At 39.4% G+C, this 20,428-nt stretch overlaps 1 protein-coding gene across 1 annotated transcript; it reads left to right on the top strand.

The window, feature by feature from the left end:
• Positions 1 to 1,287: 1,287 nt before the first annotated feature.
• Positions 1,288 to 3,654, top strand: LOC130995745 (uncharacterized). Its single transcript, XM_057921147.1, has 4 exons — positions 1,288 to 1,513; positions 1,600 to 2,045; positions 2,173 to 2,776; positions 2,847 to 3,654. The coding sequence occupies exons 1-4, from the start codon at positions 1,433 to 1,435 to the stop codon at positions 3,303 to 3,305; spliced, it is 1,590 nt and encodes a 529-aa protein (XP_057777130.1). The 5' UTR covers positions 1,288 to 1,432; the 3' UTR covers positions 3,306 to 3,654.
• Positions 3,655 to 20,428: the final 16,774 nt, after the last annotated feature.

The following is a 20,428-nucleotide window of genomic DNA, read 5'->3' as shown; positions in this document are numbered from 1 at the left end:
CTAAGGCTACATGTCTCAAGTTCGATCGAGTCCACCATCAAGCGTCCATTAAAATTGTTTGTTAGCAATCAAATAAAATAAAATCTATTATTTTCTCCGTCTCAATTGATTTAGCTTATGTCTTTTTGACACGGTTATTTAGGAGGATAAAATTATTGTGGAAAAGTATTTGGACTTATATTTAATGGTATAATGTAAAGTTATTATTCAAAAAGAAAATAAAACAAATCAAATGAGACAATTTAAAAATGAAAACAGACCAAGTCAAATGGGATAGGATAGTGAGAGTATTTCTTATATACACTACATTTACATGATAAAAAATAATTAATTTGAGACTAAACAGATATGGTGTTTATACAAAGTGCAATCTCGAGTAATATCTTGGCTTAATTTCTCTCAAATGGGATCCCCTGTCCCAAATGTATTCTGTACCACTGTGTACCACTCTTAATTTCTTTATAATTTTTAATTATTTGTTATTTAATTTTAATTTATCATGATTTAATATAATACAAAAATAATTAACAAGGGTTCACTCATTCAAAATTAGGGTTTATAATTATTTTTTTATATTTATTTGAATTAATAATAGGTTATTTGAGTTCATTAATTCAAAGTTAGGAATTAGGATATATAATTTTAATTTTAAATCTTAATTTTTAGTGATAAATATTACTCCCTCCGTCCCACTCCAATAGGCTCACTTCTTTTGGGTACGGAGATTAAGAAAACTTACTTTTTAGTAGAAAATTGGTGTGATCCACACCAATTAAGTACACTTTTTTTACTTAAAATAGAAAATGAGCCTATTGGAGTGGGACGTCCCAAAAAGGAAAACTAGCCTATTGGAGTGGGACGGAGGGAGTACTTCATAATATAATAATAATTTTATTTTTATAAATAAAAAAATTAAAAGTGATATACGATAGTACACATTACATTCTGGGATAGAGGATACATCTGAATTTCTGTTGAGGTTTCTTTATGGGTATCAAGGATTTATGTTTGTTTTTCGACTTTATCGCGACTTATGAGGCGAATTCCCGCTGCTTTTGTCAAGATTCTATTCTTGGCACTAACATCATAATTTTATTTATTTATTTAGTTACTTTTTATCTTCCTGCCCACATCACTTTCTCAACAGAAACAAGTTATGCCGTTTCGTCTAGGATAGATAACAGGCTTAACAACAAGTGCAACTAGCAAGAAAAACGCTTTAATACTTAATATTTCCTGTATATTCTTCAAGATCTCATGGAACTCTCTTTCCAACATTATTGAATTTGACATTACAGATTGCACCCCCCGCAACTTAATTCAGTATATATAAATTATAATCAGCATCCCGACTCCAATATTTTATCTAATCAATTATTTTCATCAATTGCCAAAAAGCCTCAACATCTTTTGCCTTTCCAGTTGCCAAATTATGGTTAACAATGGAATTATTATTGCAATCCTTCTCTTAGCATTTTGTTTCCTTTCATTTGTCGACAACTCAACTGCGGAGGTAAGATCGAATTAGATATTAATATTAAGAGAGTGAAGCAAATAAAAATATGGAGTAACTCATTTTGGCAAATTCTATAATTGCAGTGGTTAACCCATGGAGGAGACCTGAGCAACAGAAGGAGTGAGATTGGAGGAAGCATCAATCCGATCTCAGTAGGATTAGGGCTGTTGAGACAGAGATGGAAGTTCTTGGCCGGATTCGACATAACCGCCACGCCGTCCGTGGCCGACGGAGTAGTCTACTTCCCGTCGTGGAACGGCAATCTGTACGCCGTTAACGCCCGGAACGGAGCGCTGATCTGGCAACGGAGTTTGGGACAGTTAACAGGGATACCTCCGTCAGGATTATACGTGAACATGACGGTGTCTCGGGCCACGCCGGTGGTGGCCGACGATCTCCTTATTGTTGCCATCTACGGCCCGGCTTACGTCGTCGCCGTCACGCGCTCCACAGGAACACTTGTCTGGGCCACTCGGGTCGATCCGGGCCCGCTGAGCATTGTTACGGCATCTGGAACAGTTTACAACGGGTTTGTTCAATTCGTATTAATTAAATATCCTTACATGCTATTAGCTAGAGTTTCATCAATAGTAAATGCTACTAGACTAGTAAACACCCTTAATTCTCAAGATGAGTTAATATTTAGTATTTGGCAGTGGATTCTATGTGGGAGTATCGTCTCTAGAAGAATTATTAGCGGCGGGGCAATGCTGCACGTTCCGAGGAAGCCTGGTGAAGTTGGATGTAAGAAGTGGGAGAATCTTGTGGCAGACGTATACCTTACCCGACAACGGCGGGAAACTGGGAGGATATTCCGGCGCCGCCATTTGGGGCAGCAGCCCCTCCATTGACACATGGCGCGGCCTCGTCTACGTGGGAACCGGGAATTTGTACATTGCTCCGGCCGAGGTTCTCCAGTGTCAGGCTCGGCAGAACAATCAGACGAGCCCGCCGCGCCAGCCCGATCAGTGTTTCGGGCCGGATGTACACTTTGATTCACTGATGGCGCTTGATTTGAATAGTGGGAGAATTGTGTGGGCTCAGCAACTCGGAGGTTATGATGTTTTCTACTTCGCGTGTTTGGTCCCCAATAACCCCGACTGCCCGCCCGGCCCCAACCTGGATGCCGACTTCGGAGAGGCTCCGATGCAGCTCACTGTTTTTAACAACGGAAGATTGCGCGATGTTGTGGTCGCAGTGCAGAAAAGCGGCTTTGCTTGGGCTCTGGACCGCGGCACGGGTGATATAGTGTGGTTCACAGTAAGTCGTGTCGGACTGTCTAACGAGTCATAACATATTGCATATTAATTTAGTTGATGTTTGGATACAGAAAGCAGGACCTGGAGGGCTGGAAGGAGGAGGAGTGTGGGGCGCAGCAAGTGATGGATTGCGCGTCTACACAAATATAGTGAATACCAATAGAGTGCCCTTCACTCTAAAGCCGTCCACCCAAACCACCACGGCGGGTGGATGGGTGGCGATGGACGCCAACACAGGAAAAATCCTGTGGACCACCGCCAACCCAAGCAATGAGACGGCCCATGGGCCCGTCACCATTGTCAACGGAGTCCTGTTTGCAGGATCCGTGGCACCAACGGGCCCCGTCTATGCAATGGATGCAAGGACGGGGGCTATAATTTGGACAGTCGACACGGGAGCCACCGTGTACGGAGGAGCGTCGTCCAGCTACGGCTGCATCTTCATCGGCCACGGCTATTCGATAGGTCTCGCGAAATTCCACCCCACCTGGAATAGTGGCAAATATCTCTTTGCCTTCTGCATTCCGTGAAACAGAATCATTCGCCTGCGAGAATTTCGTAATAAGATAAAACAGCTACATCCCTTAAAATACATAATGTTTTACCATTTTCAAAATAGTTAATGCTCCAAATAAAGCAGAAATGTGAGTAATGTAGTGTGAGGCGGCGCCCGAAGTTCCCCCAAACACTTCACTGAGAAAAGGATCAACTCTTTTAGTAGTGAAGTAGTTTGGGGAAACTTCAGTCGAGACCTCACGTGATTAATTACATGTACGATGTTTTTTATCACATGTTGTAATAATAACACGACTTGTTGGCTATTTATAGAGCACCTAAATCCATACCAAGAATCGGACATTTGAAGCTTTTTTTGTACTAGCTAGAATGGCAATTTCTGAACCTGGTCACGAACGTGGGTTAAATTAAATGATGGAACAATCGCTAGCTTAAAACGAATCTTCAATCTTTCACTTTACTAGCTTTGTCTTTAACTATCTCCATATATATGTTCATCAGTGTCCTTCACACTTTAATGAGAAACCGATTCACTTTAACTAGCTTTCTTCATAAAATCGAGTTAACTTATTATCTTATTTACTCGTGTGATGCATGAATATAAGTGATAATTAACCTAACAACATGATTGATTCAATAACGTTTTTCATGTTATGCTTTTATCGAATTAATTAAATAGTCAACTAAGCACATTAGCTTTGCACGAGACCATTTTCTTGTGTGAAATAGATCGAGTCCAGAAATGCAGCATGATATCGACTCACAATAGGCATCATATGTAGATGGTCATAATAACCCTAAGCCTCAAAATGCAGCAGAATTAAGGTATAGTTTCATTGACTATATAGTGTCAGTCTGTGATTATAAGTGTAATTAGCTTCGCGAATGCTATTCTAGCAAGATATGCATGCTTCTAAACACAAGGAAGGAAACCATGCACGGCAAAGGCGATTCAACAGCAAACAGCATTAACCATTTCCACTATTATATTTTATCATCCATCTATACATAGAGGGTGTTATAAGCTTAATTATTTAAAGAGCTTATAAGCTTTTAGAACTTATAAAATGTTTCAAAGCTTATAAATTGTCAAAATATTTAGATATGCATTTTATAAACTAAAAAGATAAATTTATAATTAGAGAGAGAAAATCAAAAAGACATGAAATTAAAATGATATATGAATAAAATATCAGAGTTGATGTTATTTTTGTGAAATGAGTGTTGTTTATAATTAAGATAATGAGAAAATAAGTTAGGATAGAGGAACTTATTTTTTGGTGAAATTATAAGTTCTTAAAGCTTATTTTTACAACTTATTAAGCTCTTTAGGAACTTATTTTGTCTAATACTTTGAAGAAAGAGCTCTTTCAAATTGTTTGGTTAAATAAGCTTCTAAAAAGCTTATAAGCAGTAAAAAAAATGTTTATAAGCTCTCTAAAAAATAAGTTCCTTAACCCGAAATTATTATCATCAACAAACATTTTACAAAAATAATTTAATGTTATTTTCATCATATACATTGTTAATTTTATCCCTCTACAATTTTCTCTCTACCTCATAATTCACTCTTTAACATATACTCCCTCCATCCACGAAAGAACTTCCTCATAGGGGGGTTTTAAGAAAAATATTGTTAAGAGTATTGAGAATGGAGAAAAGGTTGTTGAGTGTATTGAGAATGGTCAAAATGTGTTTAATTTGTATTGGGAGTTGTGAAAATGTGAAAGGTAAGAGATAAATGGGATATTTATAAGTGGTCGGGTATAGTAAAAAAATAGGTATTAAGTTCTTTCGTGGACGTCCCAAAAGAAAAAGTAAGAAGTTGTTTCGTGGACGGATAGAGTATTACCTAAACATTTTGATAACTAATTCAACTATGATTTGCTATTTTAATTACTCCCTCCGTCCCACTCCAATAAGCTGACTTCTTTTGGGCACGGAGATTAAGAAATCTTACTTTTTAGTAGGAAAGTGGTGTGGTCCACACCAATTAAGTATAACTTTTTTACCCAAAAAGGAAAATGAGTCTATTGGAGTGGGACATCCCAAAAAGGAAAATGAGCCTATTGGAGTGGGACGGAGGGAGTATTTGCTAGTTTCCTCACAAACACTTTGACAACTTATAAGCTATTGAGACATTATATCTTATAACTTCTTTGTTTTGGATAAATTAACAATTAAATAAGTAAATTTAATGACGCGCGCCACGATGAACTCATACCCATGACTTTTAGCCTTAAATATTAATAACTCTACTGCTAGGCCAACTAGGGGTGAAAATTCGGGTTGTCGGGTAGCGGGTCATCCAAACCCGACCTTATAATAGATCGATTGTTGGTTATCTAATACCCGACATTTTATGGGTGCAGGGCAGTAACGGGTAGACAAGGCTATTATTTTTCGGGTAATGAGTATACCAGACTACCCATTGGGTATACCCGATTACCCACATATATATTTTTTTTATGGTTATATATTTAAGGTTTTATATATTAAATTAAGGGTTATAAATACTATCTCAATTTGAACAATATAGTAAATAGTCGTTGATTTTTGTAAGATTGTATATTACTTTTGTGTGACAAATGTCTAGTACCCTTTGTCTATTTTTATTTTTCGTTTTGTAAATTTCATCCTTCATAAATCGTAGTCAATGAAATAAAAATTATTTAGGATAAAATAAACTTATCAAGAAATAAAAAAAAACATCAATTTTGAAATGTCGAAATGTCCACCAATCCATTTATCCTTTTAATTAAACATGCTACATGGGCTATAGAAATTAGGACTTATAATGAAACATTAATTTTTATAGCTAGATCGGATAATTGGGTACCCGAATACACGGACAGAATATCCGCACGAGTATTAGGGTACCCGATTTTATAAAACGGTGCGGGTACGGGTGCTACTTTTGGCTTATTTATGGGTCAGGTACCTGGCTAAAATTGGGTAGGGTACCCATCCCAACCACCCGAATTTCCATCCCTAAGGCCAACACACAAACACTAGATCTTATAAGCATAATTTTTAGAATAAGCTTACCGAAAACACCCTTTTAATTAGAGATTGAAGCACAGCTCAGTTGCTAAAATGCTTCTCCTTCAATTAATAGGTTGGGGGGTTCGAGTCACCAAGAGAAAAAATAGAGAAATATTATTATTCATCTTCTTTTAAAAAAAAATCCTCTTAATTATTATGCCAACACACACTACATGTACATTTAGTTTGAATACATTGGTTTTAATATTTTTCTTCGTATTTTCTTTTATAGGAACACTATCAATAGCTAAATTGAATGATAAAATGACATAGTTTCAGAAAGGGGTATATTTTAGGGTTAATTGCTCATAAAATACTGAACTTTCATCCATTTTTGATTTTGTACACAAACTTTGAATTGTAGCGTGATAATTACTAAACTTTTAATTTTATCTGATTTTGCTACTAATCCAAATTCCAGCCAAATATCAAGCTAATACTCCCTCTGTCCCGGCTTTTGGTATCCAGTTGAGAACGGCACGGGTTTTAATAAAGTGATTGATGTGTTGTGAGTGGAATAAGGGTCTCACATTTTATGTGAGAGTTAAAATAATTAAAGTGGAGTAAGGGTCCCACCTACTTTTACTAAAAATAGAAATGGATATCAAAATGTGGGACGACCAAAAAAGAAAAGTTGGATACTAAAAGCTGGGACGGATGGAGTATATAATATGGTGTGCCAATTTTGACGTGGCGTATTTATTCTTGCGTGACAATTAGTTGGCAAAATAATATTTTTTATTTAATTTCTTATCAATAAAAAAAAGAACACAAAGCAAATAATTGTCAATAATTTAATATATCAAATCAAATAATAGTATTTTTTTTAGTTGAATTAATTAATTGAATAAATTCAATAATAGTAAGAGGATTCTTCGAATTTAGGTATGTCAGCCAAAGAACATTTTAATTATCAATAACTTAATATATAAAAAAAATTATTTAGCTAATTAAAAAGTTTATTAAATTTTCATTATCTAAGGATTATTTTTTTATAAACTATATATATTTATACTATTTGAATGACTTCTATTTTATATATTGGAGTAATCAGTTGTGTAATAGTGAACTAGAAAAAAATTGATTTAAACTTGAAAATTAAAAAATATTATTATTTGATTTAATATATTAGTGTTCTTTTTTTTAATAAGAAATTAACAATAAATACGTCTCGTCAAATATTGGCACGCCATATTAGCATGGTATTTGATCGGAATTTGGATTAGTAGCAAAATCAGATAAAATCTAAAGTTTAATAATTTTCACGCTACAGTTCAAAATTCGTGCAAAACTAGAATTAGACGAAAGTTCAGTATTTTATTGGCAATTAACCCTATATTTTAATATTTATATATGTCACTACAAAAAAAATCGTTGATTACCGACGGCGAAATGCCGTCGGTAACAAAAGACGGCCGCCGGTAAATAGTGTTACCGGCAGCGATGCCGGCGGCAAGATGTCGCCGCTAAACGGTTCGTCGGCAACGACAATGACGGCGGCGGACGGCCGCCGTCGGCAGTTAACGGCGGCGATGCCGCCGGAATTGTCGCCGTTTAACGGCGGAGCCATGCCGGAGAATTAGCGGCGGCAACCACCGCCGCTAATTACCGAGGGCATTTTTGCCGTCGGTAGAGAGCCACCGGAGTCCGGCGGACCCCTGCCGGAAAACTAGCGACGGCGATTACCGCCGCTAATTGGCGGCGGTAGAACGCCGTCGGTAACAAGCCACCCCCGTCCGGTGGTTCTTTGCCGGAGGGGGGCCGGGTATTTACCGAGGGCAAAACGCCGTCGGTAATTACCGACGGCGTTTTGCCCACGGTAATTTTTTTAGCTTTATTTTTTTTATTTTATTTTATTTTATTTATTTATTTATTTATTTATTTTATTGTATATCCACAATTTATTTCTGTATTTATACGGTATTGCATACTTTAGACGAACTTCTCAGTCGGTGACCCGACTTCCCAGTGGGTCACCCATCTTGCTTGTGCTCTGTGTCAAGCACACTTAACTTTGAAATTCTTTTCGAGTGGTCACCAATACAGAACACTCGTATTATTGATATATCTACATCTATTAATTCATTTAAATGCTATATACTCACTCATATAATCTTTTTCTTTGAATATGTGGAGATAATACCTGAAATATGTTGTTAATTAGTGATCGAGTTCGTTTCGGTCCTTATTTTTATCGTCGGTAAAATATTTAATTAATATTTAATTATTAATTAATTAATTAATTTTTTTATAACATTAATACACCAAAAGTGTTTTAATTTGGTTATTATAATGTGATTTGAATTTATTTGTTTATGTTAAATGCAATCATCATCATCATTGCCATAAATATATAAAACATATATAGTTTTAATAATTAAAGCACTTGAAATATATAGTTCAATAAAACATAAATTTGAAAAGAAAGTGCAAATGTAATTTTGTTTGAAAACATAAATATAAGTCTAGCATGGTAATAAAAGACGGAAAGTTCTAAGCATCATCATCATCATCATCATCATCATCAGGGGGTGGAGGTGGCTGAGCATTATACATCCTCATAAACGCCTCCAATTGAGCCATGTGGTCCTGCATCTGTTGGCGTTGTGCTTGCTCTGCCGCCATGCGCTCCTCCATCTGTTGGCGTTGTGCTTGCTCTGCCGCCAATCGCTCCTCCAGCGTGGAGATCCATGTCTCATAAAGCTGCTGAGACACCGTAGAACTGCCCGTGCTGCGGATAGACCCCCTACTAGCCTGACTCTGCCCGGCACTCCCGACGCCTAGATCCGTGACCTATCCGGATGCACCACCTCCAAATACACCTCATCTAGCCGTGACTCTCGTCCTGTGGCAGCGGCCAGTCGATGAACCTCAGCCTAATTCATACATAACAATGCATAATTGTTAGAAAATAAATACATTCACTAAATATTTGAATAAACTTAAACACTTACGTCAATTCTTGCATCTCTCGGCGACGTATAACTTCCGTCGGCGTACATGTGGAGGCGGAGGAAGGTGGCATAGTTCGGTGAATCCTGGGGAAAATCAAGCTCCAAGCTCTGTAGATGCATTTATATAAGATAAATAAGTTATATTAGTCAAGATATTAATTTAATTTATATACTTAATTATTTGTTAATTACATACCATATACTGCTGCAGGATACGAGTCGACTGAGACCCGCCCACGTGCCTACTGATCCCTGTACCCTCCCCATCGGGCTCGGACATCCAGTTGGCACGTGCTCGATCTGAAACAGCCTCAACCTCGGGACGATGCCAGTAATCCTGGAGTCCAGTCCAAAAATCGGGCTTCATCCAGACGGGTCTAGACATCTCTCTCCCTTGGCGGGTACACTGCTTGAGCTCTGCCTTGTAGTCGCTCATCATGTCGGAGTACCTTTTGCGGCGATTTTGCCGTCGGTAATTGGCCGGTGATTGCGAAAGTTCGGGTCGCCTGAAATGCCGCCGTCGTGCCGCCGTTAGATACCGACGGAAAAATCGCCGCCGGTAATTGTCGCCGGTAAATACGCGTTTTTTTGTAGTGTTTGTTGCCTTTATTAGTTGAGTGCATAATCATATTTCTTACATTTACTTCTTTGCTTATGTTGACATGAACTATATCACACTTAAATCAATAAACACACAGATAGATACATGTATTACTAAAAATAAATATATCAATATTTATTTTGAGCTAGAAAAATAAATAAGTAATAATTTGAGATTGTCAACCAATTTTTATTTTAACAAATAACTTTAATAAATGTGTCAACTATAACATTAATGCAAAATATATATATATATATATATATATATATATATATATATATATATATATGGAGAGGTTCAAGAAATAACCAATAAATAAAAAAAGAATAGAGAATCATTTTCAGTCATTCGATCATCAAGATCTAGGGTGGATGCATCATCTTATTAGATGAATGCAGATCCTGGGTTCGAATCCTGAAGGGGACAATATTTTTTTTTAAGTGCATTAATTTTAACAGCGAATGCATTAATTTTTACAGTGGATGCATTAGATTTGATGGTTCTCACGTTCTCACAAATATATATATATATATATATATATATATATATAGGGAGAGGTTCACGAAAGAACCATAAATAAAAGAAGACCGGAGAACCATTTTCAGCCATTCGATCATCAAGATCTACGGTGGATGCATCATCTTGTTGGATGAATGCAGATCCTGGGTTCGAATCCTGAAGGGAGCATTTTTTTTTATTTTTTTGAGTGCATTAATTTTAACAGCGGATGCATTAATTTTTACAGTTAATGCATTAGATTTGATGGTTCTCCCGTTCTCACAAATAATGTAGTTCTCTCTAGAACCACACCCTATATATATATATATATATATATATATATATATATATATATATATATAGGAATTGGTTCAATTGAGATTTATATATATTTTGAGATTTTGAGATAAATGAACATATAAGTACATTTTGATGAACTTGTCAATTAATTTTTATGAACGCGCGTTGGTCTGGGGTTCAATCCCTACAAGTGACGTGTTTTTTAAATAAATTAAATAGATTCATATGTTCATCAGTTATATTGGTTATGTTCAAAGAATTTATTGATATGTTCATTTATCTCAAAATCTCAAAAAATTTAAAATCTCAATATAAGCTAACCCTATATATATATATATATATATATATAGGCTAAAGTTCAATGAAGAAGGCCTAAAGGTAAGAAAGAAGAGAGAAGTAATCTAATCCGTTGATCTTATCTAATCTAACGGACATAATTTATTCACGCCATGTTCAACGGATTTTTTCGTTGAACATATGGGGGGTCGAAACCCAGAACCCCCAAAAATATTGAATTTGATGAACAAATCAATGTACCAGATGAACAGCAATTTGCCCCAGGTTCGAATCTCGCTGGTGGCGAGTTTTTTTCTTTTTTTACCAAATACGTATGTTCGTTAATTATATTGATCTGTTTGTAAAATATATAGATTTGTTCAAAATGAAATATATAATAATTCTCTGTTTAACTTGACCCTATATATATATATATAGAGAGAGAGAGAGAGAGAGATAAGGGATCAATAGAGAAGCTAAATATTCGAGAAAAGCAGAGAAGCTGAACAAGTCAATAATTTTACTGAATACGCCAACAATTTTACTGAACGGAATAAATGTGCGTGTTATTCACTAAATATCTCGTTCAGTAAAATTGTTGGCGTATTCAGTAAAATTATTGACTTATTCAGCTTCTCTGCTTCTCTCGAATATTTAGCTTTTCTATTGATCCCTTCCCTATATATATATATATATATATATATATATATGGGGGCGTTCCAATGAGACCCCCTAATTTTAGTGAGATCTAGGGCACGATCTGGTGCGTTTATTTTATCTGGTTGATATTGTATCTGGAGGGAGAATTTTTTCGCAGGGTTCGAATCCTGGAGGGAGCAGAATATTTTAAATTTTTTTATTCATCAGTATATACTGCATTGTTCATCTGTATATACTGCCTTGCTCATCAGTATATATGTCTTATTCATTACCAATTTTTAAAATTTTGTTTTTCATCAGTATATACATCTTATTCACTAGATATACATCTTGTTCATTAGTGTTATATGTCTTATTCGTCCTCAGTGTTACACAAAAAATAGGGTAAATGCATATTATAACTTTCATAACTGGATTATAAAAAAAAAACTTTCATAACTTAATATAGAATTTTAAACGTTCTTTCTCTTTTAATAAAATTTTAATTTAATAATATAGAATTTTAAATTTTATCCATCACTTATATACTCCGTATTTACTTTCGTGCAAAGAAAATATTTAACTAATTAATAAAGTGCTTTGAATTTTATTTTAAAAATATTTTCTCTTAAGATTTTTTTCATACGTGAGAAGTCCGAAAAACATTTAGTTGAACTTTTAATATTACTATACCTTTACAAAGTGATAAATATATGTTAGGGATGTGAAATTTTATTGACTACTCAAGCCATATAATACTTCCCCCGTCCCATTAGTAATATCTCAATCATTATATTGAGACGACTCATTAGTAATGTCTCATATACTATTTTAAAATTTTAAAAAAAATGTCTCATACAATTTTTAGTGAAAAGTTAACCATTTTAAACATTATTGACAGTGGATCCAATTCATTTTATACACCAACTCACTTAAAATAATCTTTAAATATCTTCCATCAACTCACTTTATACATTAACTATATTTTTCTTAATATTCATGCCCAAAATTAATGGAACGTTACTAATAGGACGGAACTTCGTCCATGAAAGAACTTCCTGCAAGAGAGTGACAAAGTTTTATAAGTGGTGAGATATTGACCAAAAATAGATAGGAAGTTTTTTTGTGAACGTTCCAAAAAGGAAAAAAAAATATGAAGTTCTTTCATTGACAAAAGAAATATAATAATTATTCAATTACAAGAATTAATTTATATAAATTAGTTGAATTGCATACAATGCATGTTTTCTCTGCTAGTATTAGAAAAGTGAGAGTAAGTTTTTTTGGATTATTATTAAAAATAATCTGAACTTTGATCTCATATATAGCATGACTTTATCTATATTGTTCAATTTATAGTTGATCAAGTCAAAGTTTTATTCACAAACGTCATTGTTTCACTTAAGAGTTCAAATTTTAATCTGATTTAAAATTTGAGTTTGGGAGCTAACGTGGAGATAAAAAAATGTAATATATTTTTTTATTGCCAAGTCAATTTTCGATGACGCTTTAGTTGGTCGAAATTTTGACTTGGACTTTAAACTGAACAATATTGATAAGTTTCGGCTATATTTATAAATTTTATAAATTCGGGCTAGAAATCACCTTGAGATCAAAGTTTGGGCTATTTTTTAATAATAACCATTTAAAAAAAAGAGAGGGTAAGTGTTTTCTCTTTTTTGTTATTGTTTCTCCCTTTTAAATTATTACTTTTGGTGAGGAGCAATATATGCAGAGTAGGAAGAGAATACAAATCAGAGGAATCACTCTCATCAGAGGAGCCGTATGGGTCAGAAGAACCATTTTTACCAGAAGGATTTCATCCATCAGAGGAATGACTCTAGCCAGAGGAGTCATCCGCACCAGAGAAGTCATTCTTGACAGAGGAGCCCTCTTCTCCAGAGGAGTCATCCGCGCCGGAAAAGTCACCATCGCCAGAGGAGACGCCTTTACCAGAGACGACGTGTTTACCAGAGGAGTCCTTCATGCCAGAGATGTCAACATCACCAGAGAAGACGCCTTCGCCAGAGAAGACATTGCCATCAGAGAAGTCAATAAACGCGCGGGAAGGTCTCCCGCGTATTATCGGAATTACCATTGTACCCTTCCATCACGCAAGACGTATGCACCGAAGATGTTTTTACTATTTTACCCCTCTGCTTGTAAATCTATAAATAGGGCCCGAGCTCGTGTATTATTTTTTACGCTATCTCATATTTTCAAATACAATAGTTGTTTTCTCTCCCGTGCAAGGTTCCCGATCAGCTATTTTTACTCTTTCCAGCCTTCTCGACTAGGTAGAATTTTATGTTTCCTTTTATAGATTTAGGTGTTGGTTCCGTAAACACCAACTGGCGCCGTCTGTGGGAAAGCTACTGAATTAAGACGTGAGATTACGGTCGCCGGCGTACGCAGATCTGTGAATTCAATCGGATTTGCGGGCGTTGGCACCGATTGGTCCGAATAATCTGGATATCCAGCTATGTTTAATCGTTTAATGGCGTTTTCTGGTTTAATATGTGGTTAATTTGCTGAGCTCTGCGTTGATGTGTGTTTTGGGTGCATGGGGAAAGGTGGCGACGGGCGTAAAACATGAATTAGGGGAAATTTACGTTTATTTACCGTTTGTTTGGTGTAATTATCTGCGAATAAGGGGTTCTCTTGAAGAATTGAGGTTTTCTTCACCGATCTAATGTTTTGCATGAGGAAATTGTAAATTGGGTGTTCTGTTCCGATTGTGTTCGTCGTTTCCTTACGGATCCCCAATATTTTGGGTTTATGTTGTTTGTATGTGGTTGTTGTGCATACTGATGCGATAATTGTGGGCGATCTTCTTGTTTTATCCTGTTTTTGGTAAAGCGTGTGGTTATTACTGTTAATTCGTGGGTCTGCATCGATAATACGCCGATTAATACTTTGCTTCTGTTGTGCTCGAGTTCGCGTTGCTAATCCGTGGGTATTCTTTGTTTGCAATTGATAATTACCGTTACTTCCTATGTTTTGGTGACTAATCCTCGCTTTATATCGCTGAATCGGGGGTGATAATCTGTTTTTGTTACGTTAGTTCTATGCCGGGGGCTTATAGACGTTTTTCGTTTAAGGGAGGGGGTTCATGGGCGTTTTCCATGTTTTTCGTGGTTGATCTTCGATTTCGTTGGTTGAATGGGAAGTTATGCTCTGTTCCTGATACATTGGGGGTTTTTGCTATGAATATGTGGGTTTTTGTGGCTCACCTTCGATTTTATGGGTATTTATTGTCGTTGATGCAAGGGCTTTACCTCAATAATATGATAATTAATACTTGGTCTTTGTTTTGGTGAGATTCATATTATTATTTTGTGAATGATCTTCACTTATGGGAAACGATTATTCATGATTCTCCATGTTTTCCTTGACTAATCTTCGTATTATTAGCTTGGTCTCTTACATAATTCCTTTTCTTATCATGTTTAATGCAATCGTGCTAACATATCTTCTGGTGGTAGCTCTGCTTGTATTTATCTCTGGGTATTTTGCGTCTGTTGAAGTTTTATTGAGGGCTCTGTTTTATCAATCTATACTCTGGGTTTATTTCCCCGAGTGTAGAGTTACTTGGAAGGGAATTTTTTAACGGTCTCTGCACCGGAAGCCGGGATTTCTTATTGGATTTCTTACATTGGGACTCCAATCGGTAATAAGGGGTTTATTCTTTCGTCGTTAGAATGGTTTCTCACTTTGTTTATGTGTAGGTACCATGGGATCATCAGATGCTCACCGCAACCTAGAAAGGGAGTTCGACTCCGCTGCTCTCACCACTGAGGTGCCACCTTCACTGTTCCCTGGCCTACAGGGCAATGCTACCTTCACGGCCCCACCAGGGTTTCAGGCTATCCCCGCCACTCCGTTGACAGGGTTGAATGCAAGTCTCCAGAGACCTGCTCTGGTGACTCCAGGATCTGACATGCCATGCTTAACTCCCGCGTCTGGAGCGGGACAGATCACGTTTGGGTCGATGGAACAGATGATGGCGCTGCTTCACTACTCCGCTGTGCGTCAGGCACTAGGAACTCCCATGTTGTCCACTGTTCCCACTGTAGCTCCACTGGTGGGAACGGCTACTTTGCAGGGCACTGAGGCCCCACCTCCCGCTGCTCAGGAGGTAAACGCTTTAGCAATCAACAAACAAGCTGCGATGCCTCTGGAAGTGCAAGGGGACCCTGCTGACAGGGAAGTGGAAAGAAGACCAGAGGGGAGCCGGGTCAGACTCAACAGTGTTGTGAGAAAGGAGAGGGTTGACGAGTCTGATAGTCAATCCGTCTCTTTGGTGTTCGAGGAAGAGAGACCGAGGGAGAAAGCTCGGCTAAAAAACCAAGTGTCTCAGCTGAAACATCAACTCCAGGATCTGGAGGAATCACTGAGGGAGAAATCCCGAAGGGAGGACAGGGAACAAAGGTCAGGAAAATCGCACCGGGTGGAGAAGTCCCATCGATCGGAAAAATCGCGCTACACAGAGAGGTCAGAGGAAAGAGAGTCGGAGTATTCCTCTGGCAGACATGAATATAGAGTCCACAAGCGCCACGCTCATGAAGTACCCAGGGACAGAAGGGAACAGGGGAGGCATAAGGGGGACAAGAGAGCTAAGACATCGAGGTTCCACCCGATCAGCAACCGCAGTCCTTTCTCGGACGATATTTTGGCAGATGCCTTACCTAGAAGCTACAAGCCCATCTCACTGGATTACGATGGCACTACCGATCCGGAGGTACACCTCAATCGGTTTGAAGGGTTGGTTACGTTGCACATGTACACGGAGAGCATCAAGTGCCGGATCTTCTCCACTACCCTTACTGGACCAGCTCAGTTATGGTTTGGGACGCTGCCCCCAAATTCCATTCACTCTTTCGAAGAATTACAGACTCGTTTTTTGCGTCAGTTCGCGAGTTCACGGAGGGTAGGGAAGTCAGCCCTTTCGCTGATGGATATTAAGCAGGAGCAGGGAGAAACGCTTCGGGAGTACACAGCAAGGTTTAACCTTGCCGCTCTGGAGGTGCCAGAGGCAGAATCGCAAATTAAAAACTGCGCCTATGTCAGAGGACTCAGGCCAGGGATCTTTTTTGACGAATTACAAATTCGACCAGCAAGGGATTTTGATGACATCATGGCAAGGCTGCCGGGTTATCTACAGTTGGAGGACGCCAAAATGGCGAGGAAGGTGGAAAATGAGAAACACAGAGTCAAGAAAGCTGAGGAAGCACCCGAACGACAAAGACAGCAAGATAGGGCCCCATTCAGAGGGTTGCCTCCTAGGGTACTCCCACCCCAGGGAGGAATGCCATCTAATCAACAGCGCACAGTGAATGAAGTAACGCGGTTTACCGAATACACGCCCTTGATTAAACCACAAGAAGAAATTTTTCATTTGATAAAGGATCAGCCGTTCTTTAGGGCACCGGGGACCTACCGGACTGGGCCGCCGCAGGAAGGGCCTAACAATAAGTTGTGTGAATATCACAATTCCTTCGGGCATTACACGAAATATTGTGGACACCTTAAGCACCAATTGGAGTTATTGGTGCGCCAGGGATGTCTCGACCACTTCATTGACAGGGGAAATGAGGGTCAGAGGAGGACTGATCAGAGAGATCAGCGGGATCAGAGGGATCAGAGAGATCAGCGAGATCAGAGGGATCAAAGAAATAACCGGGATCAGCGACGAGAGCAGGGGAACAACAACAGAGATCGCAGGCTCGATGACAACCAGGATAATCGCAGAGAAGGGGCAGACAGACAAAATCTTCCTCCCCCCCCGTATAGAAGGGAAGTTCACATGATTTGTGGGGAAAACGGGATGCCCACATCAAATAGGGCTAAAAAGCAAGTCGTCAGAGCAGTCAAAACAGGGTATTATCCTAAAAGGGTCATGGAAGTCACCAACGCGGCAGAGGAGCCGGCAATCACTTTTGGAGCAGAGGATATACGCACATTAATGTATCCGCATAATGATGCGCTGGTCATCACGGCGGACATTGCCGGCTGCATTATTCACCGTATTTTCGTGGATTCGGGCAGCGCTGTAAACATCTTGTACAAGGAATGTCTCCAAAATATGGGAATTAACGCTCATGTTGAGCCGACAAATGCTCCTCTGTTTGGGTTTGGAGGAGAGATGGTCATGCCCCTGGGGTATGTAGAGCTACCGTTGATTCTTGGCAGTACAGTGGCGGGCAACAAAACAAGGATGGTACGTTTCTTAGTGGTGGATATGCCTAAACCCTCGTACAATGTCATACTCGGCCGGCCCGCCTTGACGGCGTTCAAGGTGGTTATCTCTTTGTTTCACCTAAAAATGAAGTTTCCAATCGAGGGTGGAAGAGTGGGAGAAGTTTGTGGCGATCAGGCGACATCAAAAGCATGCCACGTGCAAATGCTCACACAGTCAGCGGGGCAGAAAAGGGAAAGATGGACAGAGGGGTCGAACGCCCGGAAGAGGGGGAAAGTGGGCGAGGTGCATGCCCCAGCAGAGGAGCGCCAAGAGTTGGCGGATTTATTAAAAGACAGAGACTCCACAGAGAAAACCGCGCTGGTGTCCACTAGCGATGTTTGCAACATGATAGAGTTATTTCCAGGGAAAGAGGGTTTCCAGACTAAGATTGGATCGGCCATGAGTGATCAAGTCAGAGAAGAGCTCATTGGTTGTCTCCGGCGAAATGCGGATGTGTTCGCCTTCAGCACCGCAGATTTGAAGGGAATCGATAGAGGGTTGGCGGAGCATTGCCTCAACGTGGACCCTAAGGTCAAGCCGGTAAAGCAACGGACAAGGAATTTTGGGGCTGAAAAGGACGCTGCCATCAGAGAGCAGGTCTATGAACTATTGAAAGCTGGGCATATTGTGGAAGTGCAATACCCAGAGTGGATCTCAAACGCAGTGATGGTACCCAAGAAAACAAACACCTGGAGGATGTGTGTGGACTTCCGAGATTTAAACGCTGCTTGTCCGAAGGACCACTATCCTCTGCCGAGGATTGACCAATTGGTGGACTCCACTTCAGGATGTGCCTTATTATCCATGATGGATGCGTACCAAGGGTATCATCAGGTAAAGATGAACAGGGGAGACATCGCCAAAATGGCCTTTGCCGTCTGCTGTGGCGTATATGGGTGGAAGAGTATGCCGTTCGGTCTGAAGAATGCAGGAGCCACATATCAGCGGATGATGGAGAAAATTTTCAAAGAACAGCTTGCCAAGAATATCTCAGTATACGTAGACGATATGCTCGTACGGAGTAACAGGGCAGAGGACCATGTGTCGGATCTGGAAGAAATCTTCACAGTAGTCAGAGATCACAGACTCATGTTAAACCCAGCCAAGTGCACTTTTGGGGTCACCACAGGGAAATTCTTGGGGTATAAAGTCACGCCAGCAGGGATTGAGGTCAACGCCGACAAGGTCAAAGCTATTTTAGAAATGACACCGCCCAGAGGAATCAAGGAGGTGCAGACTCTGAATGGGCGTATCACTGCTTTGAGCAGGTTTATATCGCGATCGGCAGAGCGAAGCATGCCGTTTTTCAAAGTGTTGAGGAAGGGAACCAAGTTTCTGTGGACAGAGGAATGCCGAGCGGCGTTTGAGGATCTTAAAGTATACCTAGCAAAACTCCCAACTCTGACCAAGCCAGTTCCGGGAGAAACGTTGTATCTATACATAGCTATGGGGGAGGAGTCAATCAGCTCTGTGCTAATCAGAGAAGAGGGAAGTCATCAGAGACCCATCTATTTTGTCAGCAGAATTATTCAGGGCCCTGAGCTCAACTACACAGAGATCGAAAAGGCTGCTCTGGCGGTCATGATCACGGCAAGAAAGCTGAGGCCTTATTTCCTTTCACATCGAGTGGTGGTACGCACGTCTTTACCTTTTAAACAAGTTTTGGGGCGCGCGGATTTGTCGGGAAGAATGGTTAAATGGGCTGTGGAACTAGGGGAATATGACGTAGAGTACGAGCCACGAACGGCGATCAAGGCGCAAGCATTGGCAGACTTCATACAAGAAACAACTCGTCGTCCCATACCAGAGTTCTGGGTGGCTTGTGTGGATGGGTCAGTAACAAAAGAAGGGTGTGGAATTGGGGTTTATATTACTTCGCCGGGTTATGGGACATACCAGTTCGCCATCAAATTCACCTGTCGGTTATCTAACAATGAGGCGGAGTATGAGGCCGTGGTCAGAGGGGCTCATATCCTATCAGAGCTTAAAGCTGAGTGTGTCATTATAAAGACAGACTCCCAGTTGGTTGCACAACAATTCTCGGGAAGTTACAGTGTCAAGGATCAGAGGATGAAGGCGTACCATACCAAAATTAGCGAAATGAAAGGAAAATTCATGGAGTTTAAGCTCGAACAGATTTCTCGGGAGGAGAACACGAAAGCCGACCTACTGGCGCGCATGGCTAGCGCAGTAGAGCAAACTTGGAGCGACGAGATTATTTTACTCTGTGATACCAGAGAGATGGAAACTTCGCAGGTGTTCTCGGTAGAGATCAGAGATGATTGGCGGGCTCCGATTATACACTTTCTGAAGACAGGGGAACGTCTAAGCAGAGAATCCAACCAAAGGGCCCGCTATGAAAATTATTGCCTAATCAATGATCAACTCTTCAAAAGATCTTTTACTCAACCTCTGCTAAAATGTTTATCGCCAGAGGAAGCTAACTTTGCTCTAAAAGAGATTCATGCAGGTTGCTGCGGCGGGCACACCGAATTTCGAGACCTTGTACGCAAGATCATTCGGGCAGGTTTTTATTGGCCTCACATCAACCAGGAAGCCAGAGAGTTTGTCCGCAAGTGTGAA

The sequence above is a fragment of the Salvia miltiorrhiza genome, chromosome 7 (assembly GCF_028751815.1).
Source record: "Salvia miltiorrhiza cultivar Shanhuang (shh) chromosome 7, IMPLAD_Smil_shh, whole genome shotgun sequence".
Classification (NCBI taxonomy): Eukaryota; Viridiplantae; Streptophyta; class Magnoliopsida; order Lamiales; family Lamiaceae; genus Salvia; species Salvia miltiorrhiza.
The sequence above is the reverse complement of the archived record's forward strand: the minus strand, read 5'-3'. Positions and strand labels throughout refer to the sequence as shown.

Excerpts from the sequence above, each read along its gene's own strand:
- LOC130995745 (XM_057921147.1), top strand. The coding sequence starts at position 1,433 with ATGGTTAACAATGGAATTATTATTGCAATCCTTCTCTTAGCATTTTGT. Across the intron at positions 1,514-1,599 it reads TCGACAACTCAACTGCGGAG|TGGTTAACCCATGGAGGAGA; the intron begins GTAAGATCGAAT and ends CTATAATTGCAG. Across the intron at positions 2,777-2,846 it reads GTGATATAGTGTGGTTCACA|AAAGCAGGACCTGGAGGGCT; the intron begins GTAAGTCGTGTC and ends GTTTGGATACAG.